This window comes from Corylus avellana, chromosome ca11 (assembly GCF_901000735.1).
Source record: "Corylus avellana chromosome ca11, CavTom2PMs-1.0".
Lineage (NCBI taxonomy): Eukaryota > Viridiplantae > Streptophyta > Magnoliopsida > Fagales > Betulaceae > Corylus > Corylus avellana.
This window is the reverse complement of record NC_081551.1, coordinates 3,547,896-3,566,344: the sequence shown is the minus strand read 5'-3', so window position 1 is coordinate 3,566,344 and position 18,449 is coordinate 3,547,896. Positions and strand designations below refer to the sequence as shown.

The 18,449-nt window shown below is 36.0% G+C and overlaps 2 protein-coding genes across 2 annotated transcripts; one reads left to right on the top strand and one right to left on the bottom strand.

Annotated features, from left to right (window-relative positions):
- Positions 1–371: 371 nt before the first annotated feature.
- Positions 372–5,233, bottom strand: LOC132166763 (uncharacterized). Its single transcript, XM_059577643.1, has 3 exons — positions 4,390–5,233; positions 1,943–2,053; positions 372–1,016 (listed from the first exon to the last, which is right to left on the bottom strand). Exons 1-3 carry the CDS (start codon positions 5,008–5,010, stop codon positions 861–863), a joined length of 888 nt encoding a protein of 295 aa, XP_059433626.1. The 5' UTR covers positions 5,011–5,233; the 3' UTR covers positions 372–860.
- Positions 5,234–14,265: 9,032 nt separating this feature from the next.
- On the top strand, positions 14,266–18,149 carry LOC132165604 (phospho-2-dehydro-3-deoxyheptonate aldolase 2, chloroplastic). Its single transcript, XM_059576236.1, has 5 exons — positions 14,266–14,876; positions 15,091–15,368; positions 15,601–15,877; positions 16,529–16,774; positions 17,552–18,149. Exons 1-5 carry the CDS (start codon positions 14,364–14,366, stop codon positions 17,813–17,815), a joined length of 1,578 nt encoding a protein of 525 aa, XP_059432219.1. The 5' UTR covers positions 14,266–14,363; the 3' UTR covers positions 17,816–18,149.
- The last annotated feature ends 300 nt before the right edge of the window (positions 18,150–18,449 follow it).

Here is an 18,449-nt window from a genome sequence, read left to right as displayed (position 1 = left end):
ATAGCTAATCCAAAAACTGATAGACAATGTCTCATCAACTTAGTAGAATGAAAGTGTAATATACCGCATTGCACCTAAACTATAGCTCAATCTTACTTTAAAGGGGCAATGGACTATTAGTTTTGGATCGTGATCCCCTACCTTACAATTGACGTGACCAAATTGCACTCTAATTTGAGCTACAATTAGCATGCCCGACTTGTACTACAATTCAAATAGCCGAGCCCACAAAGAGGGAAGCTGCAGCCCGCACCCCAAACTGTTCGGAATAGGTGGGCCTCACAACTCCCTTATGTGAGCTGCCCCAATTGTTAAAAAACCTAAGGCATTTGGACAATGAGACACTAATCCTTCTTGAGAGAAACTTAAAAAAAAAAAATTGTGAGAATTTTTTTCTTGCATTCCGACCAACTAAATAACTGATAGCAAAGGCAGCTTACAAGAAATGGAGTGATTGAGTTCACAGTATGATGGCAAGGAAATCAAACATTGGCCGCTACATACAAATGAAAATGAATACAATCAATCACCCAACAACAGATTCAAGAGCGAGCAGGACCTGTATCTCATTGGTACAAAACAATGCTATATGTTAACAAGAAGTACACCTCCATTTTATTCTTTCTCTGTGGTCTCTCCCTCAAGCTCCAAAATGGTGAGTAAAAAGACCAGGAAAATTTCCCTGGCTGAAAATGCAATGCCCCCCATGACATAGCTATGCGGGTACCCAGCAAGTCAAACTGCTTCAGACGAAAATAGGCGCAGTAATTTGATCCCGTGTTGCAAGAACAACATTAAAAAATTCTTTCAGAATTTGTTGCTTTATAATGATAAGCTGTCTTCCTTGTTTGTAATGAAGCTTAAATTTGGTGGGTTTGCTTCTGTTTTAACCCCTCTTCAACTGAATTGCTTGTCTCAGTTGTATCTTGTTCTCGATTTTGCTCCCGTTTGCTTTCCCATAGCTTCCCACTCTTGCTAATGGCAAGAATCAGCTCAAGCTGTTTTTGCTGCTGCTCCTACAGATAACACAATCAAGAAACTAAAGTCAGATTAAAAGCATTTTAGCACCTAAAAATTATGTTCAAGAAATAATACATGGTATGTTTCAACTCTTGACTTCAGTGCTTTATAGCATTCAAGTTTACTGGTCCAACATTTTTATTTTACCTAAGAAGGTGATCCGAGCTATTGAGAGAAAATTCAATAGATTTTTGTGGAATGGGAGTGAGCTTTGCTCGGCAAAAGCTATGGTTGCTTGGGACCTTCTTAGTGTTCCAAAGAGTGAGGGTGGTTTGGGGTTGAAAAAACTGGAGAGACTTACTTTGTATTCTTTATGTGGAATGAAAATTTTATTCATCGAAAATAATAACAATAATAATAATTATACATGTTATGGCACCAATACATAGTTCTCACCATCAATTGTATTGATACGCAATCCTAAATAACAAAATAAATACATCAAGAAATCAGAGGAATAAACTTACAAACAGAGATAAAAGTGTACTTTGTGCAGAGAAAGAAAAAAAGAAAGGAAAGTTAAATTAAATACAGAGACAATCCTCCAATCTAGAGATTAAATCTTGCAGAAAATAATACCAGCAGTCAATTTACTATTTCTACTAAGGGTCTGTTTGGGATTGCGTTTTAAGGGTCTAAAAGTGCTTTTTAACACTAAAAAGTCTGTTTGAAGAAAAAAGTACTCGTTTGATAAAAAAATTAAAAGCGTTTTTAAGGGTCCAAAAAGCCTAAAAATTACCAAAACGGACTTTGGGCAAAAGCTTTTGCCTAAAAGCGCTTTTTAACTTAAAAGATATATTTCTCAAACGCAATTCCAAACAGACTTTAACCCAGATATCTAATATTCCACTTCACATAACTCACTAAACTAGTAAACAAATATCATAGTCCTCAGAGTTAGTATACATATTTTTATATGTACCTGCATTGCCAGCAGCATCTTTTGAATTTCACCAAGCTCCTTTTCCAGAATGTCTTCTTGCACTGCTAATGCTCGAGTGGCCTCCGAATTCTTTCGAGCCAAAGCTGCAGTCTTTAAGATTTTTTAACATACTGTTAGGATGAGTTGAGTTGAGAATAAGGCATAGGAGTTGAGTCAAGTTAGAAGTTATAACAAATGAGAATCTGGAAAATTGAATTAGTTAAACTAGTTACCAACAAACAAGGCAATAAATAATACTTTTATCATTATCCACCGTTCCTTACACCAATTATCTAGGTTAGAAGAAGGGAAACTAACCAAATGAACCTATAGAAAAGAGCCAGGCCTTATACAAAAGGCTAAGAGGTTATCTGTCTTCTCAAACTCCACCAATGTTTAACCATCAACTCACAAAATTCACACATCCTCCTAGGCTCAGTACTGTCGCCTTTCAATACACCAAAACCATCCAAATCAATGATCTAATATTTGATCACTATTTGGAGCTACCACCAGTGCTTCCAAGATGTAGAGACACCCACTAGAATAAGCCATGCCAATTTTGTTGTTTAACACCGTTGACAGCAAACACACATTCTAGTGCCCAAAGTTCCAAACAAGTGGTAGCTCCGGAACAAACACCACTTCAAGTCTCATCTAATATTATTCTTTCATCCTTCTACACTCATTACCTTAATATCCTCTCTATGACCCTAATTTCATGAATCTGTTATTTCTTGGTGGTCAATCCTTCACTAAGAATGCACGTGTGATTTTACTGGTAATTTTATTAAACTATGCCACCAGTCTAATCAGGAGAGCAATGTCCATGAAAATGCCCCCAGTGGATATAACCACACAAGCCAACGAGTGATAGTCCTATTGTCAACATATCTACTCTCCCCTCTAAATCTCCTGTGCACTCATAGCCCACTACCTTTTACTTAAAAGTCCATCTTATTCCAAGCATCATCTTATTTTGAAATTCCTAGAGTCCAAAATAGACATACACAATCCAATCACGCATCTACCCCTCTACATTGTCCCTCCAAAAACCAAGATACTAAAACCTAGCATACACAAAAGCAGCTTACCTTGAATATGAATCACATAAGACAACTTATTAGATGTCCTATGTTTGCAAACATAATTCTGCAAGTCTGCATATATAATTATTGCCTTCTTCAGTACCAAAATAATGTTGGAGCTAACATATTCCTATGTTTCGACTCAATTTCCACCCGCTACTTAGCTCTACAATCTTCAAAAGGATTAGATGGAAAAGGATCAAAACAGACTTAGAGCTACAAACCTTGTCAAGAAATAGAACTTAGAACAAGGGTAGGCAAAATCATAGATAATGCATCAATCCATAACTGAAATCCACATATGCATTAACAAAAGCAACATGCTGATACTGAGGAGCAGAATAATCATATTTTTTTAAGTTTAAGTGCACTATAATATGCATTGAGTGTTCTCGCCTATGCACAGAAGCAAGGCAAAATGCGCTGTTAAGCTTCCATTTTGACCACAGAATGGTTTAAGATTACAAACCATCAGGCACAATTATGCAATTTAAAGACTTTGGCATTAGTCATAAAAGATTACTACCTAGTGTGGTCCTCTAAAAGCAAGGGGTTTAGAAGGGAGGTATACAATCAAGACTTGAACCCACTGACTTGTATGTGCCAGCTTGATACAAATTAATTATACTAATTGTTGGAATTAATGGGTAAAAACGTTCACAACTGTGTATGGTTCCATATGTAAACAATTAGATACAACAATGTGTTTGGTCTGAGTTTTAAAAGCCATTCCCTACCCAAATACTGGAGCAAGGTTGTCATATATACAATTAAGCAATCATTGTACGACTGAGCACATATAGAGTGTTAAACAGCTTATAGTTAGGGCATAGCCAGACTCTACTAACCAAAGCAGCACAATTTATAACTTGATAAATAAACAAACCAACGACACAAAACACCCTTATCAAGAAATCCATCACAATATTTCCTTATCTTGAAAAGTGCAATTCCAAACTGATTTTTATATATATCTTCTCCTATAATACTCCACTAGTCAAACTCGAGGTGAATGAAGGTCCTCAATCATAGATTCATTTTTTCTTCTATTGTTTTTTTTTTTTTTTTTTTTATTATTATTATTATTATTTTTTTATCTCTAGCTTACACTTGTTACTCCCCAAGTTTAAATTTTTAAATTTTCTCAACATCTTCCCAACTTGGACATATTTCCATTTGATCATATGATTCTATTGAATCACATGGTTCCTAGCAGGCTAGCAAAGCAGCATTCGATCCCATCATCAAGCGGAAATTTTTCTCTTGCCTTGTTGCATGAAAATTGAAACAATTTTCAATAAGTTAAAATAAAATTTAACGAAACTAAGAGCAACCCATGAATCATCATGCTTCAATTACCTCAGCAATGGGATCCTTGAGAGCCTTGCGCGTGACCCGAAACCTTATCCCCAACTTCTCAAGCTGCCTTGACATGACCCGAATGATCGTCGCGGAGCTCCGTAGGTCCTCCTCCAATTTCTCAACCCTCTCCAGCAGGTTCACCTCCACCCCACCCTTCACCGTCTCCCGGCACACGCGCCTCCACTGCCGCCTCCGAATCCACGCGCCAATTACAACCCCACCGGCCAACAGTACGACCCCCCACACCGAAACCCTGTTCCCCATTTCCACCAGAACCGCCTTCTTCCAGCCCAGACTCGCCGCGACACCGACCGAAACGGCCACCGCCGACGAAACGAGACAGAGCAACTCGGCAATCGAAAGAAACGAATCGAAATCGAAACCTCCACCGACGATGTCGTTTCTGTGTAAGGTAGTGTCGGATTCGTAAGCTCGGAGACGAGTTCGGTGGTGGGTCTTGGAGGAAGTGAGAGTGTATAGGCGTAGGGGTTTGTGGGTTGACTTCTGGGAATGCAGGGGGGTTGTGAGATGGCGAGAGCAAGTAGGGGTTTTGGGAGGGAAGTAAAGGGTGAAACGAGAGGATGAGTTCGTGACGAGGTTTTGGAGTGCGAGTGGCATTTTTGCTGGGACTGTGGCTATGAGCGGGAGTTTCAGAGGGTCAGTGCTGTTGTGGATTTGGAGGGCGGGAGGACATGGCCAGGGTTTGGAGGAGCTGCACAGAGAAAGGGGCTCTGGCGATGGATTCGATGGCTTGCGGCTTCGCGCGCGGGGCTCTATCCGGGTACGTTGGTTTTACTCAGCTCAGTTTAACGCTTGAAAGCGATCTCACCCAAAAGGCCAAAAAGAAGGGGGCAAAGCAAAACAGTTGTGAATAAATAGACGTTGGCCTACCTAGCTACCCGTATGCTGATGGAGTGATGGGGATGGATATGAGTTCACTCCATTTCATTTAAAATGAATATAGATTTTATGGGCAAAGTTCAAATGGATCGATTTTTGGGTACTTAAATTTATCTCATACTATGTTGGCCAATCTAGTGCCAATACTCCAATACTCGTATGCTTGAAAATCATAGTAGGCAGTTTCAAGTAAGTTTACTCACATTTATAGTAAAAGTCCTACACAAATTCCTCTCGATTTTTGTGGGTTGTCTCCTACCTTTGAAAATTTTCCTACAGGACCTCTAGAGGCTCTAAAACTCCAAAAGGCTCACTATTTCTTATGGTTTAACATTATTTAAGGCTTAAATGTGAGATCTTTTATAAATCTATGCATAAAGCTCCCAATTTTTTCATCTTTACCATTTTTCTTTCACCAAAAACTCCTCAAGGCTTGACTTTGGTCCCTTCTAGTTCGAGTAGAACATTTCCTACTAAAAAGATAGGGTTTTTTATTATTATTATTTAAAAAAAAAAAAAAAAAAAAAAACTTTCATATTTACCCATTTCAACACACACACACAAATATGTTAAGTGTTAACCACACTACCCAAAAATATAAAGGCAGTAATTTATCGACAAAATAACTGAGCCATGGGCAAGAGAATATCTCTTATTGACTCCAAAATCTCAAAGAAAGCCCTTTCCTTCCCTCTTCATCTCTTCTCCCTTTACTCTCTATCTCTCTGTCTCTCTCTCTCTCTCTTTGGTGGCTCTAAAAAACCAAATAGTCGCTAGTGTTTGTTACGATGTCTAGAATAAGTCTCCTTTGGGTAGCTTCTGCAACTCTAATGCTCATATTTAGCTTGTTGTGATCTTCCTCAATGGTGGAAGAATTTTAAACTTATCTAAATTGCATGCAATCTATCATCGTTAGAATGATACTCATGTTGTTTGAATGATGGTTTTTTTCAATTTATTTTACTTGGCTTCGTGCCATATCGTTTGAACAGTTACTTTATATCGTTTGAACAATAGCTTTTCCTCTACAATCCATGTGGCTCCCCACATGGCATATCGTTCAAATGATATTTTTCCACTATTAGAACGATCCTAAATAGATTTCACTAACTGACTCATTTTCCTAATTTCCACCTTAACCATTGTCCTTTATGTTCTTTATCCTAGTTTAGAATGGGGTATTACAATGACCATACATTGCGTGCTTGACATATTGAATGGGTCAAAGGGGATCTAACATGGAGTTTGTATGCAATAAGCTGAATAGTTAAACCTCAACTAAGTTTATTGAGCCTTAACAAGTCACCCTCTCAGATAATTTCAACCATTAATACACATCAATAGTCTAAATCTCTTTTCCAGCAACTTGTACATTTGAGAAGCAAAAACCATATATGCATGAGAAATTCAAGAGCAAATTAAAGTCTTATTTCTCACCTACCCATTTGATAACCCACTGCCTAAGGTAAAAGAAGTGATCTTGCATCAATTTTTTCTCTTCTTTTCTTTCACATTGCTATCTTGCTCCTTAGGATAATCCATGGAAACTCATTCTCTTCCTCTTATCTTTCTCTACTGCTGGATGAATGCTTTCCAACCATAAAAAGAGGATTGATCCAATATAAACAAGGAGAGGGAGATAAGGAAATTTCTCATCTCACCCATATTGTTCCTATATATTTCATGATAGTAGGAAATATCTAGAAAACAAAACCTTACACAAAGCTTCATATATGGAAAGCTCACCCAACCATGAACAATATACCTTATTTTCCCATCAATACATGGTTCAACATTTAACAAAGGCTTAACCATTTATCATATCCTCTCTCCTTTAATCACTCAATCTTTTCTCTATTTTATGTGATCCTTCATATTAATGACTTATTACCATCGTTATTCTTTTGACTATATTTACTAATAAAAGTTACCATCATTAATATGGTTAGCGAAATTGTCATGATCCTCATTTACAAAATCATCACCACTATTATTACTGGACTTGCCATTGTTGCTACTGTTGGATGAGCAATGTGCATCTATTATTATTCGAACTACTAATAGATGTTACTCTAGAGTATTCTACTCTTTCAATTTAGAGCTTTGGGGTTCTAGTTGTCTTATTATCTTTTCATGAATTAATAGAAGAAGTTATTCTCTCCAAAAAATCGAAATACTAATTTAAAAATGTAGGATAAGTAAGTAAATAGTAATTTATCATAATAGGTTCCTAACCTATTTTGTTTTTTTGAAAATAGGATTTTCTTTTCTTTTCTTTTCTTTTTCCGAAACAACATTACGCGTTTGGAATGTTGGGTACATCTTACAACTTGGTACTGTGGTCTTTGATTTTGCATTCGTCTTTCGCTGTCGGTCGTTCATCTTCAATTTTTTTTTTTTTTTTTTTGTTGTGTTTTGCTAACTTCCATTTCAATTTAATATAGATATTAGTTTATTAATTAACTAAAAAATACTTCTCTTTTTACGTCTTAATTAAGAATTATGACATGCGCAAAATTAAATTAACTTCCAATATTTCAATTTAATATGAGGAATGATAGGGACCCAACTTTTTTCCCCAACAAAAGTCCAACTTTTACCTTATTTATTTTTAAAAAATAAAATAAGATAAAAAATAGAAAAAATGTTTGAAGCAACCATATCTATTTTTTGTCTTTCTTTTATTTGGTATTTTTTTTAAAATGAAAAATTGTATTTTTTTTCATAATAATGTCATTTTTTTTTAAGAAAATGTCATTATTATGAAGAAAAATACCATTTTTTATTTTTTAAAAAATACTAAATAAAAGAAAGGCCAAAAATAGATAGGGTTGCTTTAGACATTTTTTCCATTTTCCATTTTTTTTTTTTAGAAAAAAAAAAGAAGGTAAAAGTTAGACTTTTGTTGGGCAAAAAAGTTGGGCCTTTAACATTTCTCATTTAATATATGTCTAATTAATTAATGGTATGGAGGCAATCGATGAATCAAACTTGGACACGAGCAGGCGGGTGGAAATTTTTAATATATATATAGTTTTCATCACATTTTCCGATGCTATGGGGTGATCAATTTTTGGAGTAATTTATTGAATGAGATCATTATTTTTTGAACTAAAATCCTAACTGCCCATAAAAAATAAAAAAAATAAAACCTAACTAATATAACAACAGAGAATATATAATAAAAAATAATAAGAATATTTCATATTTAAATATTCTTCCATAAGATCTCTAACAAGTTTTCTTTAACATTAAAAAAAATAAAATAAAATAAAAAAACTATATAAACTCCTTTATATTATATGGCACTGCGCCGGACAATCAAATTGTTGAACGGGGGATCAGTACTACTACTGATCTTACAGGTTGACATCTTGTTGAGAAAAAGAAATCTTGTTGGAAGACAAGAACACATATGATTATATGAACCGTACACAGTTATTAGCTTTAGCAATTGCCTTCTTGCCTCTCTCACTATCATTTATCATGTAAAGAGAAAGATGATTTTCAAACAATTTGGTGATGGAATATTCTAGCCTGGAACGGTTCTCCCGGATCATGATTGAACTACAGATTCCTATGCAGCGTATGAAAGATTCTATGAAAAGCAATTAGTTGCAGTTGAAATTTAGTTGGATGCTGGAGACAAATCGTGGGTGGGAGTTGGAGTTATTTATCGGCCGGGAGGAAAAAACTAGTATAGTCAAGTCCCAAGGAGGCATATACTGGAATGTTACAGTTCCGGTGTGGTAATTTTTTTTATTTTTGTTGTAGAAAACAACTTAAGACCTTAGGACATCAAGAAAAAGAAAAACCGTAACATTTCATTAAGTAAAATGCCCCCATGTTATTTGGTTGCTTAACATAAAAGACCACATCTGGACTATAACTCTAAAAGATCATCAGTCAAATGGTAATTGAAGTTCCCTATAATTACTTATAAGGGAAAATTTTATTTTACTCCTTAAAGTTTTAGGGATTTTTTAATTCGAACCCCAATGTTTAAAAATTGGCAATATGTCTTTCTAATGTTTCAAAAATTTTCAATTCAAACCATCCGTTACTAATTTCCGTCTAGTTAGACGGAAATCATCCTACGTGCGTCTCACGTGGGGTTTTGACGCCCTCTATTTCAATTTTACCCTCATTAAAACTTATGAAATTACGTAATTACCCTCAATTTCATAGGTTTTAATGAGGATAATTACATAATTTTATAGGTTTTAATGAGGGCAAAATTGGAATAGAGGGCATCAAAACTTACGTGGGATGATTTCTGTCCAATTAGATAGAAATTAGTAACAAAGGGTTTGAATTGAAGATTTTTTGAAACATTAGAGGGGTACATTGCTAATTTTTAAACATTGGGATTCGAATTGAAAAACTCCTAAAATTTTAGGGAGTAAAGTGAATTTAACCTCACTTATAAATTTATTTTCTTAACGTGAGATTGATCTGTTATAATCTCCCTCTCTAAATCATTAACGTCTTCGTTTTAACCACATCATGCATTACTCCAATACCACAAAACGTTACGCGGTGTTCATGATGTAAGACGGGGTGTTACACCTGCTCTTTGTACAAGAGTCTCCCAAAATACTCCATTTTAGTGAAGATTTAAGTCACCTCCAAGCCACAAAGCCGCCAATGCAGACGACGTTCAACTCTTTTGAAGTACAGAAATTTGTTAAGCGTCAGCTTATATATATATAATATATAATATGCAACAAGAAAGTGCCATGCAGATCGAACACAACACAACACAACGTCGTCTCCGTCTGTCAGTCAGCGAAGTTTCACTTTTTGGAGGAAGTCAAGTTTGACGATCCCTAGGATTGTAGATAGTTTGGCGAGTTTGGAAAGCTTTGCATTTTTATGTCAATCTATTGGTTTGGAACTTTTGGTGAAGCAACCAATATATATCTTCTATATTTTATAGTGTAATACAAAGTATAAAAAATAATGCTTATTTCTCAGGAATATATATCTTCTCCTTTGTATTGCAAGGGAAAAAAAAAAAAAAAAAAGATGGCCAGAGATAAAACATAGAAGCCTATCCCGGTTTTTAAAATTCTTTTTTCGTAGAGACTCTTTTTTCTTAGAGACATATTACACATCATTGTTTTAACTAATTCAATTAGCTCTTTTGTAAATTTGTTATTAGATTTGTGAATTCGCATGTGGGTCTCACATAATTAATGATAAATTCACTTATTTACGGTACGAATATGGGTAAAACTCAGTAAAAGATGAGATAGCTAATGATTTTTATTATTTCTTAAAAAGAAAAAAGTAATTAAAAAATTAAAATTAAAAGTCCAAACAGTTGGTGAACAATCCAAAAATTTAACTTGTTTGATACCCAATTAATGTACGGTCAATAATTTGCTTATATGAATTGAATATAAGGCTAGTTTTATTTTTTAATAGGACAGAGTTTTCCTTTAAACTAGGTTTGAGGAACTTCCTTTAATCCCATCTATAAAAATGATATATGTCTATTTTTTTAATAACCTGTACGATACAGATGAGTTTTTAATATTATTTATTACAACTTTGTCCTTACCATTAAAAAATATGTGCATCTCACATGTTCAAATGACACATGTCATTTTTATAGACTGAGTTGGAGGAAGTTCCTCCAACCTAGTTTAAAAGAAAACTCTGTCCTTTTTAATATGTTTAGTTTAATCTTTAATCTTAATATATTTTTCATTCATGTTTTTCTCGATGGCAAATTCATCAGGTTACAGATGGGATAGGAATAGGATAAGAGGATAGAAATGAATGAGAAGTAGTTGACCATAGACAAATTAATTGGATGACTTTTAGCCATCTAATTTACATTATAATATCCCAAAATGGCGAAATTTTTGATATTTTAACACCGGCGAGAGAAAACAATTGGATGACATGCATCCCAAGATATTGATTCAAGAAGTTTGATGTTAACAAATTAAACCCAGCACATGTTTTGAAAGTGATTGGAGGAATTATAGGCCCTAATTAATCTTCTTGTTCGTTCTAACGTCTAACACATCTAATATTGTCTCATTAAGTGTTGATCAAACACAATATTCGATCGTAGGGCTCAAGATCTTTAGATTTTCAAGAATAATTTTATGGTAAAGTCTTAGCGTATTTATAGACCACCAATACTATGGTTGAGAGAGATTGATGATTGTGGGGCTCATATGCTATGAACAAAAGGGTTCTGCACTTTAATTATCTATTTGGGGCAAGTTTAAATTTGAGAAATTTAAGTGTACGGGATCCCTATCTCCTTTTACAATTGAGTGTTCAAATTACACGTAATTTGAGCAATTCTCACATAGAGAGGGTTGCAGAGTCCACTTGTCCCGAACAACCAGAATGTGAACCCCCTACTTTATAGAGCTACTCAAATTGCATACAATTCGAACAATCAATTGAAAAAAAATTATGACCCATTACTCTTTTCAACCCCTAAGCTTGATAGACTTGGTAACTAGACAAAAACTCGGAATTTCCAATATACACATAGGCCCGGTCTTTTTGGGAAAAATTACCATGTTTAGAGTAGACTCGTAGAGATTCAATGCAATACCCATGCAAGTGCAGGAAGGGTTTCACTCGTCCAAACAAATTAAATACCCGAACACCCTTAAGAAAAAAAAAAAAATTAAAAATCTAAACTCTTCAAACACCTACCAAAACAGAGATTAGACCTTCTCCTACACTCACATGCCATGCCCTACCATGTTTGCCCTATGTCTTAATTCTTGTTCTTGAAACCTCAGGAAAAATAGTAGACTAGTGGCTGAATAAAGGGTCGCCTCACATGCTTAAAAAGTTACAAGTTGAAAAGTAGCCTTTCCGCTCAAAAAAAAAAAAAAAATCTCTTTAACTCAAGCATCTTTTGAGTGAATATCCGATTGACTATAATTCCCATGGCCAATTTTCTCTTTTTTGGTTGGTAAGGTTCAACTTCAAAACTTAATTAATTAATTTCTTCACAAACAGACAAAAATTCCTTCAAATCGGTATGGAAGAAATATCTTTCAATCCATGTAAAATAGTACAAAGTGTCTATAAACATTTAAAAGATACATTAAATCTAGTTTAAATTAGTAAATTGCTATTAATAAATTTAAGAATTTAATATGCCTTTTAAATATTTATAGACACTTCGTACTATTTTACATGAATTAAAGGATATTTCCTCCATACAGGTTTAGAAGAAATTTCTGTCCATTTAGTAATGACTTTCCCTAAATTTCCGGTTTTCTATATATCTACTCGTGGCATTTTTTTAAAAATAAAAAATTATATATTAATTATTAAGAGCAAATCATAGATAATCCATTAAAAAGAGTGCTAAACATTTATTTATTAAGAGATGCGAGATCGATAAATTAATGCGATGAGAAGATTCTCTTACGATATTCTCACTTGTCTCTTAATTCACCACCTAATGGGAGCCATTTTGGTCATTAGAAAACTTGAAAATCTTGTGGTTCCAACGAACATTCCTCAACAAATATGCAAAGTTCTCATAGTCTCACTATCTTACTTATTAATTAAATTATAGCCCTAATTAAAGTTCTAATATATATTTAAAATTTTAAATGACGTGGTACAATACAATGTACAGTATTACATGTAACAAAACAAAATGAGAAATAGTACATACACTTTTATTTTCGCACTCTCAAGTGCAAATTTCCTGATATAACATTAAAAATTATCATTAAATTTTGGATGAATCACGGTTTAATTTTAGATTCAATGATTTTTAGTGCCACGTTAATTAGGAAGTGTTGGCAGTAGGAATGTGCGTAACATTTCTCAAACAAAATATTAACTGTAAAATAGGTCATTTAAATTCCTCCTCATTTGAAAAAGAGGGGATCCTTATTCTCATAATTTATAGTCTATGTTTGAGTTTTACATATCTAATGTTTCTTATGTTGTTACATGGTAAATATATTGCCACATATTTTGATCGTAAAATAAATCATTTCCATTCCACCGATAATGAAAAATCATATTATATCTGTTGAAACAGATTTTTGGGTGGTTGGACTGTGGATAGGATTCCTGCAAAATAAAGATTACTAAAAAATTGGTGGTCTTCAAGGGAACCGAGACACTCTAATGCTTTAAGTCAATAAATTCGTTAAGATGAAAAACTGAATAGAGAGCTTTTTGACGGAGAGTGATGGTGATACTTAATTTCTAGGAGAGTTACTACTCCTTTCAAAGAGAGGCTTCTAAATATGGTCCCCGATTGTCATGTTTGTTAAGTGTCGAACTTATAATTATTTGATTATTTTCACATGAACAATATTACTCTTGAAATTCATTTTATATCGGCTTATGGCACTTGAAAAGTACAAAAGAAAAATCACTTAAAACACGCTAAACCAAAACTAGTGTGAAATGAATGAATGCACCTTTATTTTTTATTTTTAAATTAATAAGTTAACAATGCAACATTAATATAATAAAATATTAATATATAGCATTACTCCTTCCAACAATATCCTGCATGTACAACCATGTACAATGGGTCAAGAGGTACTCAAGTAAAAAAAAAAAAAAGTATAGTATGACATTGACACCTAAAAATCCCATATGACATAATATTGTTTGGTAGGTAATAAATCAAATGTGGCGGCATCTTTCCCAGAAAAATAAAAAATTAAAAAAAGAATAAAATTTTGTACCACGGGGTGGGTGGCCCAGGGTGGGTGGGTATTAAAGTGCACGATATGACATGAACCATACATATTACCATCCGATTTCCAGTTATTTACGAAACCACCATTCCCCATGTGCATCGTATGGCTTGCTTATGCAATTACGGGAATGCCCCTGCTCACCAATTCCTAACTACCCGCTTCCTTTGACTGTTGAAGCCCCCCTGCCTCCACCGAACCCCGAGTCTCTTCGTGTCTAAAGCCCCTATAAAACCCCCTTACAAATCCTCCAACACAACGCACAGAAACATATAATAGAATCCCTCTCTCTCGAAAAAAAAAGAAGGAAGAAAACGAAAAGAGAGGGGAGAGAGACATTTTTGCTAAGCAATGGCTCTCTCAAACACAGCAACCCTCTCGTCAAAGTCACTGTACGGAAACACCCATAATCTGTCAACTCCACGCCACCACCACCAACCCACTTTCTCTGTCGTCCCCACCGCCACCAAGACGCACAGCGCCAAGCCACTCACTCGCATCTCGGCCGTCCACGCCGCCGAGCCCTCCACCAAGCCGCCCCCTGTGGCGTCGCCTTCCAAATGGACGGTGGACAGCTGGAAGTCAAAGCCGGCCTTGCAGCTCCCGGAGTACCCGGACCAGCAGGTGCTGGAGACGGTGCTGAAGACCATCGAGGCCTTCCCGCCGCTGGTGTTTGCCGGTGAGGCCAGGCACCTGGAGGAGAAGCTGGCAGAGGCCGCCATGGGCAACGCGTTTCTCCTGCAAGGAGGGGACTGCGCAGAGAGCTTCAAGGAGTTCAATGCAAACAACATTAGGGACACCTTCAGAGTGCTTCTTCAGATGGGTGCTGTTCTTATGTTCGGCGGTCAAGTTCCTGTCATTAGGGTCGGTATTGCTGTTCTTGGGCTTTTAAGTTTTTCTATTTTGGCGTGCTTGTGCGTGTGTTTTTGGTTGATTGTGTAGTAGCATTGGTTTTGAATTGTAGGTGTTTGATAGTTTTATGTGGGATCTATAAAGTTTTTTGCTAATTATATATGATCATTCAATGATTTTTAAGATTTGGGTTTTGATTGAGAATTGCGGGTTTGGCGTGGTTTAGGTTGGGAGAATGGCGGGTCAGTTTGCGAAGCCAAGATCCGATTCATTTGAGGAGAAGGATGGTGTGAAGCTGCCAAGTTACAAAGGGGACAACATAAATGGTGACGATTTTACTGAGAAATCAAGGATTCCGGACCCTGAGAGATTGATCAGGGCTTATTGTCAATCCGCGGCGACTCTCAACCTTCTTAGGGCCTTTGCCACCGGAGGATATGCTGCAATCCAGAGGCTTAGTGAATGGAATCTTGATTTCGCGGAGCACAGCGAGCAGGGAGATAGGTAATGCTATGTTAGACCTCTCTTGGTTTCATGTATCCATTGAAAACACACTTGTAATATTTAACATTTAGTTTGTAACCAATGAGCCTTTGATTATGCGATGATTTTGAAGCATATGCTAGAAATTGCACCTGAAATAATCAAATTGTGCCATTGATTGGAGGTTAATTTGGTGATTCAAGATCCATTCAAGTTTTAACATGTTTTGTTGTTGGAATGGTTAATTGAACAGGTACCACGAACTCGCTGGCCGGGTTGATGAGGCCCTAGGATTCATGGCTGCCGCTGGACTTACAGTTGACCACCCTGTAATGAGAACAACTGAATTCTGGACCTCCCATGAGTGTTTGCATTTGCCTTATGAGCAATCACTCACTAGGAAGGATTCAACTTCCGGCCTGCATTATGATTGCTCTGCGCACATGGTTTGGGTTGGGGAGCGCACCCGGCAACTGGATGGTGCCCATGTAGAGTTCCTAAGAGGAATTGCCAATCCCCTTGGCATCAAGGTATGTGTAATGGAGCCTTTCTTGAACTTTTGATAGTTCTAGTTGTTATTGCCTGCTATATTATCACATCCACTGTTCATCTCTTAGATCAGATGAGATAAATATAATTTGTTAGTTCTATATCATACTATTACAACATGTAAATTTCTAAAATCAATTTGATTATTTCCACAATGACCAAGTGTGTTTCTAATCTTCAAACCTTTCTCCTGGGAAAAGGGAAGGAAGCTTTTGTGGCATGTGCTCTGTTTAATCTTATCTACCTTTACTAGTTATTCTCATCATTTATGGTAGAATTAGGGCTTGGTCTTCTGAAAAACAATAATTGACTCTAAATAATGAGTGATGATATTTTTTATCACTACCTACTTCAATACCGTTACTACTTTTGTTAGATCAGCTACCAATGTGCTGATTAGCAAAATGTTTATACCCATCAATGATGTCCACATCTTTTGTCGAATATGCTCATCCTAATCCTATCTGACTTACAGTTACAGCCAACATTTAAGTTGTTGAGCCTATATTTTGTTGTGCTTGTCCATAAATGAAAATATTCTTGTCCATGTGATGGTTGGTTACCTGGTTCTGGTAATAATTTTGTTGCTGCAAGAAAAAATAGATGGCTAAAGGTGAATCCTTTTTATGCAGGTGAGCAACAAAATGGATCCAAATGATCTAGTTAAACTCATTGAGATCCTGAACCCCCACAACAAGCCAGGAAGAATTACTATAATTGCAAGAATGGGTGCTGAGAACATGCGAGTTAAGCTTCCCCATTTGATTAGGGGTGTCCGCCGGGCTGGGCAAATCGTGACCTGGGTCTGTGACCCAATGCATGGAAACACCATCAAGGCACCATGTGGACTTAAAACCCGTCCCTTTGATGCAATTTTGGTACTATTTCTTTCCCAACTTATTCTTATTATTTGGCATCAAATTGGTCAACATAGTTCTTGATTTTTCTGATATAGCATTATGCCTGTCTGTCTTGTTAGGTGGGGTAAATGTCAAAAGAGTAGAATGCAGTCATTAGATTTCTTTTTTAGTTAACCTTAATATAGTTGGAAGAAATACAATCAAATATCTGTCCTCCCCAAAAAGACCCGTTTATAATTTTATTACTATTCGTGGAAATCAATATTACTAACCTCTAGTAGCTAATCTGTAGCTTAAATATCATATCTGTAATAAGTAATCATTGCTAGGTGAACAATCCAAGTCATTATCATTCTTTGACAAAAACACTGGAGTAGAGTAAAAGATGTTTCGTGGTTAACGCATTGGTTGATCTCAATTCTCTCATGTTACCTACCGGCTGGTTGGTGAACGGTCCAAGTCAAAGCTAACTGTTACTCTACCAAAGGGTTCCACTGAAGAAGAGAGTTGATTTAATCAACATGTGGCCGTCTAATAGTCTTTGAGGCGGTTCTTATTAGAATATTAGTTAAATTATTACATTCACCTCTTTCTATCAGCTTGAACTTTTGAAATAAGTAGTGATTTAATATGGTATGAGAGTATAGATTATAAGTTTAAACATTGTTTACGTCAATTATCCTTTAAATAGTCCAAGTGTTGTTTGGTCCCCCAAGAGACCCTCTCTCTCTTTCTTTCTATTTTTGTTTGTTTTTACCAAATCATGACCATAATGTAATAATTTCCTGGTTATAGGCTGAGGTGCGAGCATTCTTCGATGTGCATGAGCAAGAAGGGAGCCACCCAGGTGGAGTTCATCTGGAGATGACTGGGCAGAATGTGACAGAGTGCATTGGAGGGTCAAGGACAGTGACTTTCGACGACCTGAGCTCACGCTATCACACACACTGTGACCCAAGGCTCAACGCTTCTCAGTCTCTGGAGCTTGCCTTCATCGTTGCAGATCGACTCAGAAAGAGAAGAATCGGGACTCAGCGTCTGGCTTCTTTAAGCCTTTAGAAAGCTCCAAAGCACCCCCATCATTTCTCTACGATTGGCAATCTTGATGTATTTGGTAGTGATCAATAAATGTGGCGCGTGTCATCCACCAAACCTTGTGCTGCAGGGGGCCACCCTATTGCAATGCTAGCTAGCAATCTTGATGGTCTCCTACAATTAAGAGCAACTTCCAAAATCCTGGAAATTGTTGGGCTCCGCAGGAAAAAAAAAACATTATATTAGTTGTGAAGGATTTAATTTTCATGTTTGGAAGCTGCAAAAGCAAGGTGTTGGAGAGCAGCCTTGTAGAATTTCCTCATTTATTAATTTAGTATTTGCATTTGAGTTTGGCTTCTGTATTTATGTGTGGATGATTAGTATCTATGCCTAATGATCATTGGAGATTATTGAAAGAACGAAATAAAGCAAAGGCCATATATGGCATTCTAAATATGGGATGAACAGAAGTAGCCTTCCATTATTTGTCGGCGTACATTTTCACACCAACTGACTTGACGTATTTTATGTTGACTTTTCATGTTAAATTAAAAGAAGAAGAAAAATGGTCATTTAAAACACGTCACATCAGTCAAAATAGGGCGGCTCGAGTAGGAAATCTTTTAATTTTGCCATTGATTAATATATAGACGATTAT

Coding starts and splice junctions, on each gene's coding strand:
- LOC132165604 (XM_059576236.1), top strand. CDS start 14,364: ATGGCTCTCTCAAACACAGCAACCCTCTCGTCAAAGTCACTGTACGGA. Junction 14,877..15,090: donor GTCAAGTTCCTGTCATTAGG/GTCGGTATTGCT, acceptor GGCGTGGTTTAG/GTTGGGAGAATGGCGGGTCA. Junction 15,369..15,600: donor CACAGCGAGCAGGGAGATAG/GTAATGCTATGT, acceptor TTAATTGAACAG/GTACCACGAACTCGCTGGCC.
- LOC132166763 (XM_059577643.1), bottom strand. CDS start 5,010: ATGCCACTCGCACTCCAAAACCTCGTCACGAACTCATCCTCTCGTTTC. Junction 2,054..4,389: donor TCAAGGATCCCATTGCTGAG/GTAATTGAAGCA, acceptor AAAATCTTAAAG/ACTGCAGCTTTGGCTCGAAA. Junction 1,017..1,942: donor AGATGCTGCTGGCAATGCAG/GTACATATAAAA, acceptor TGTTATCTGTAG/GAGCAGCAGCAAAAACAGCT.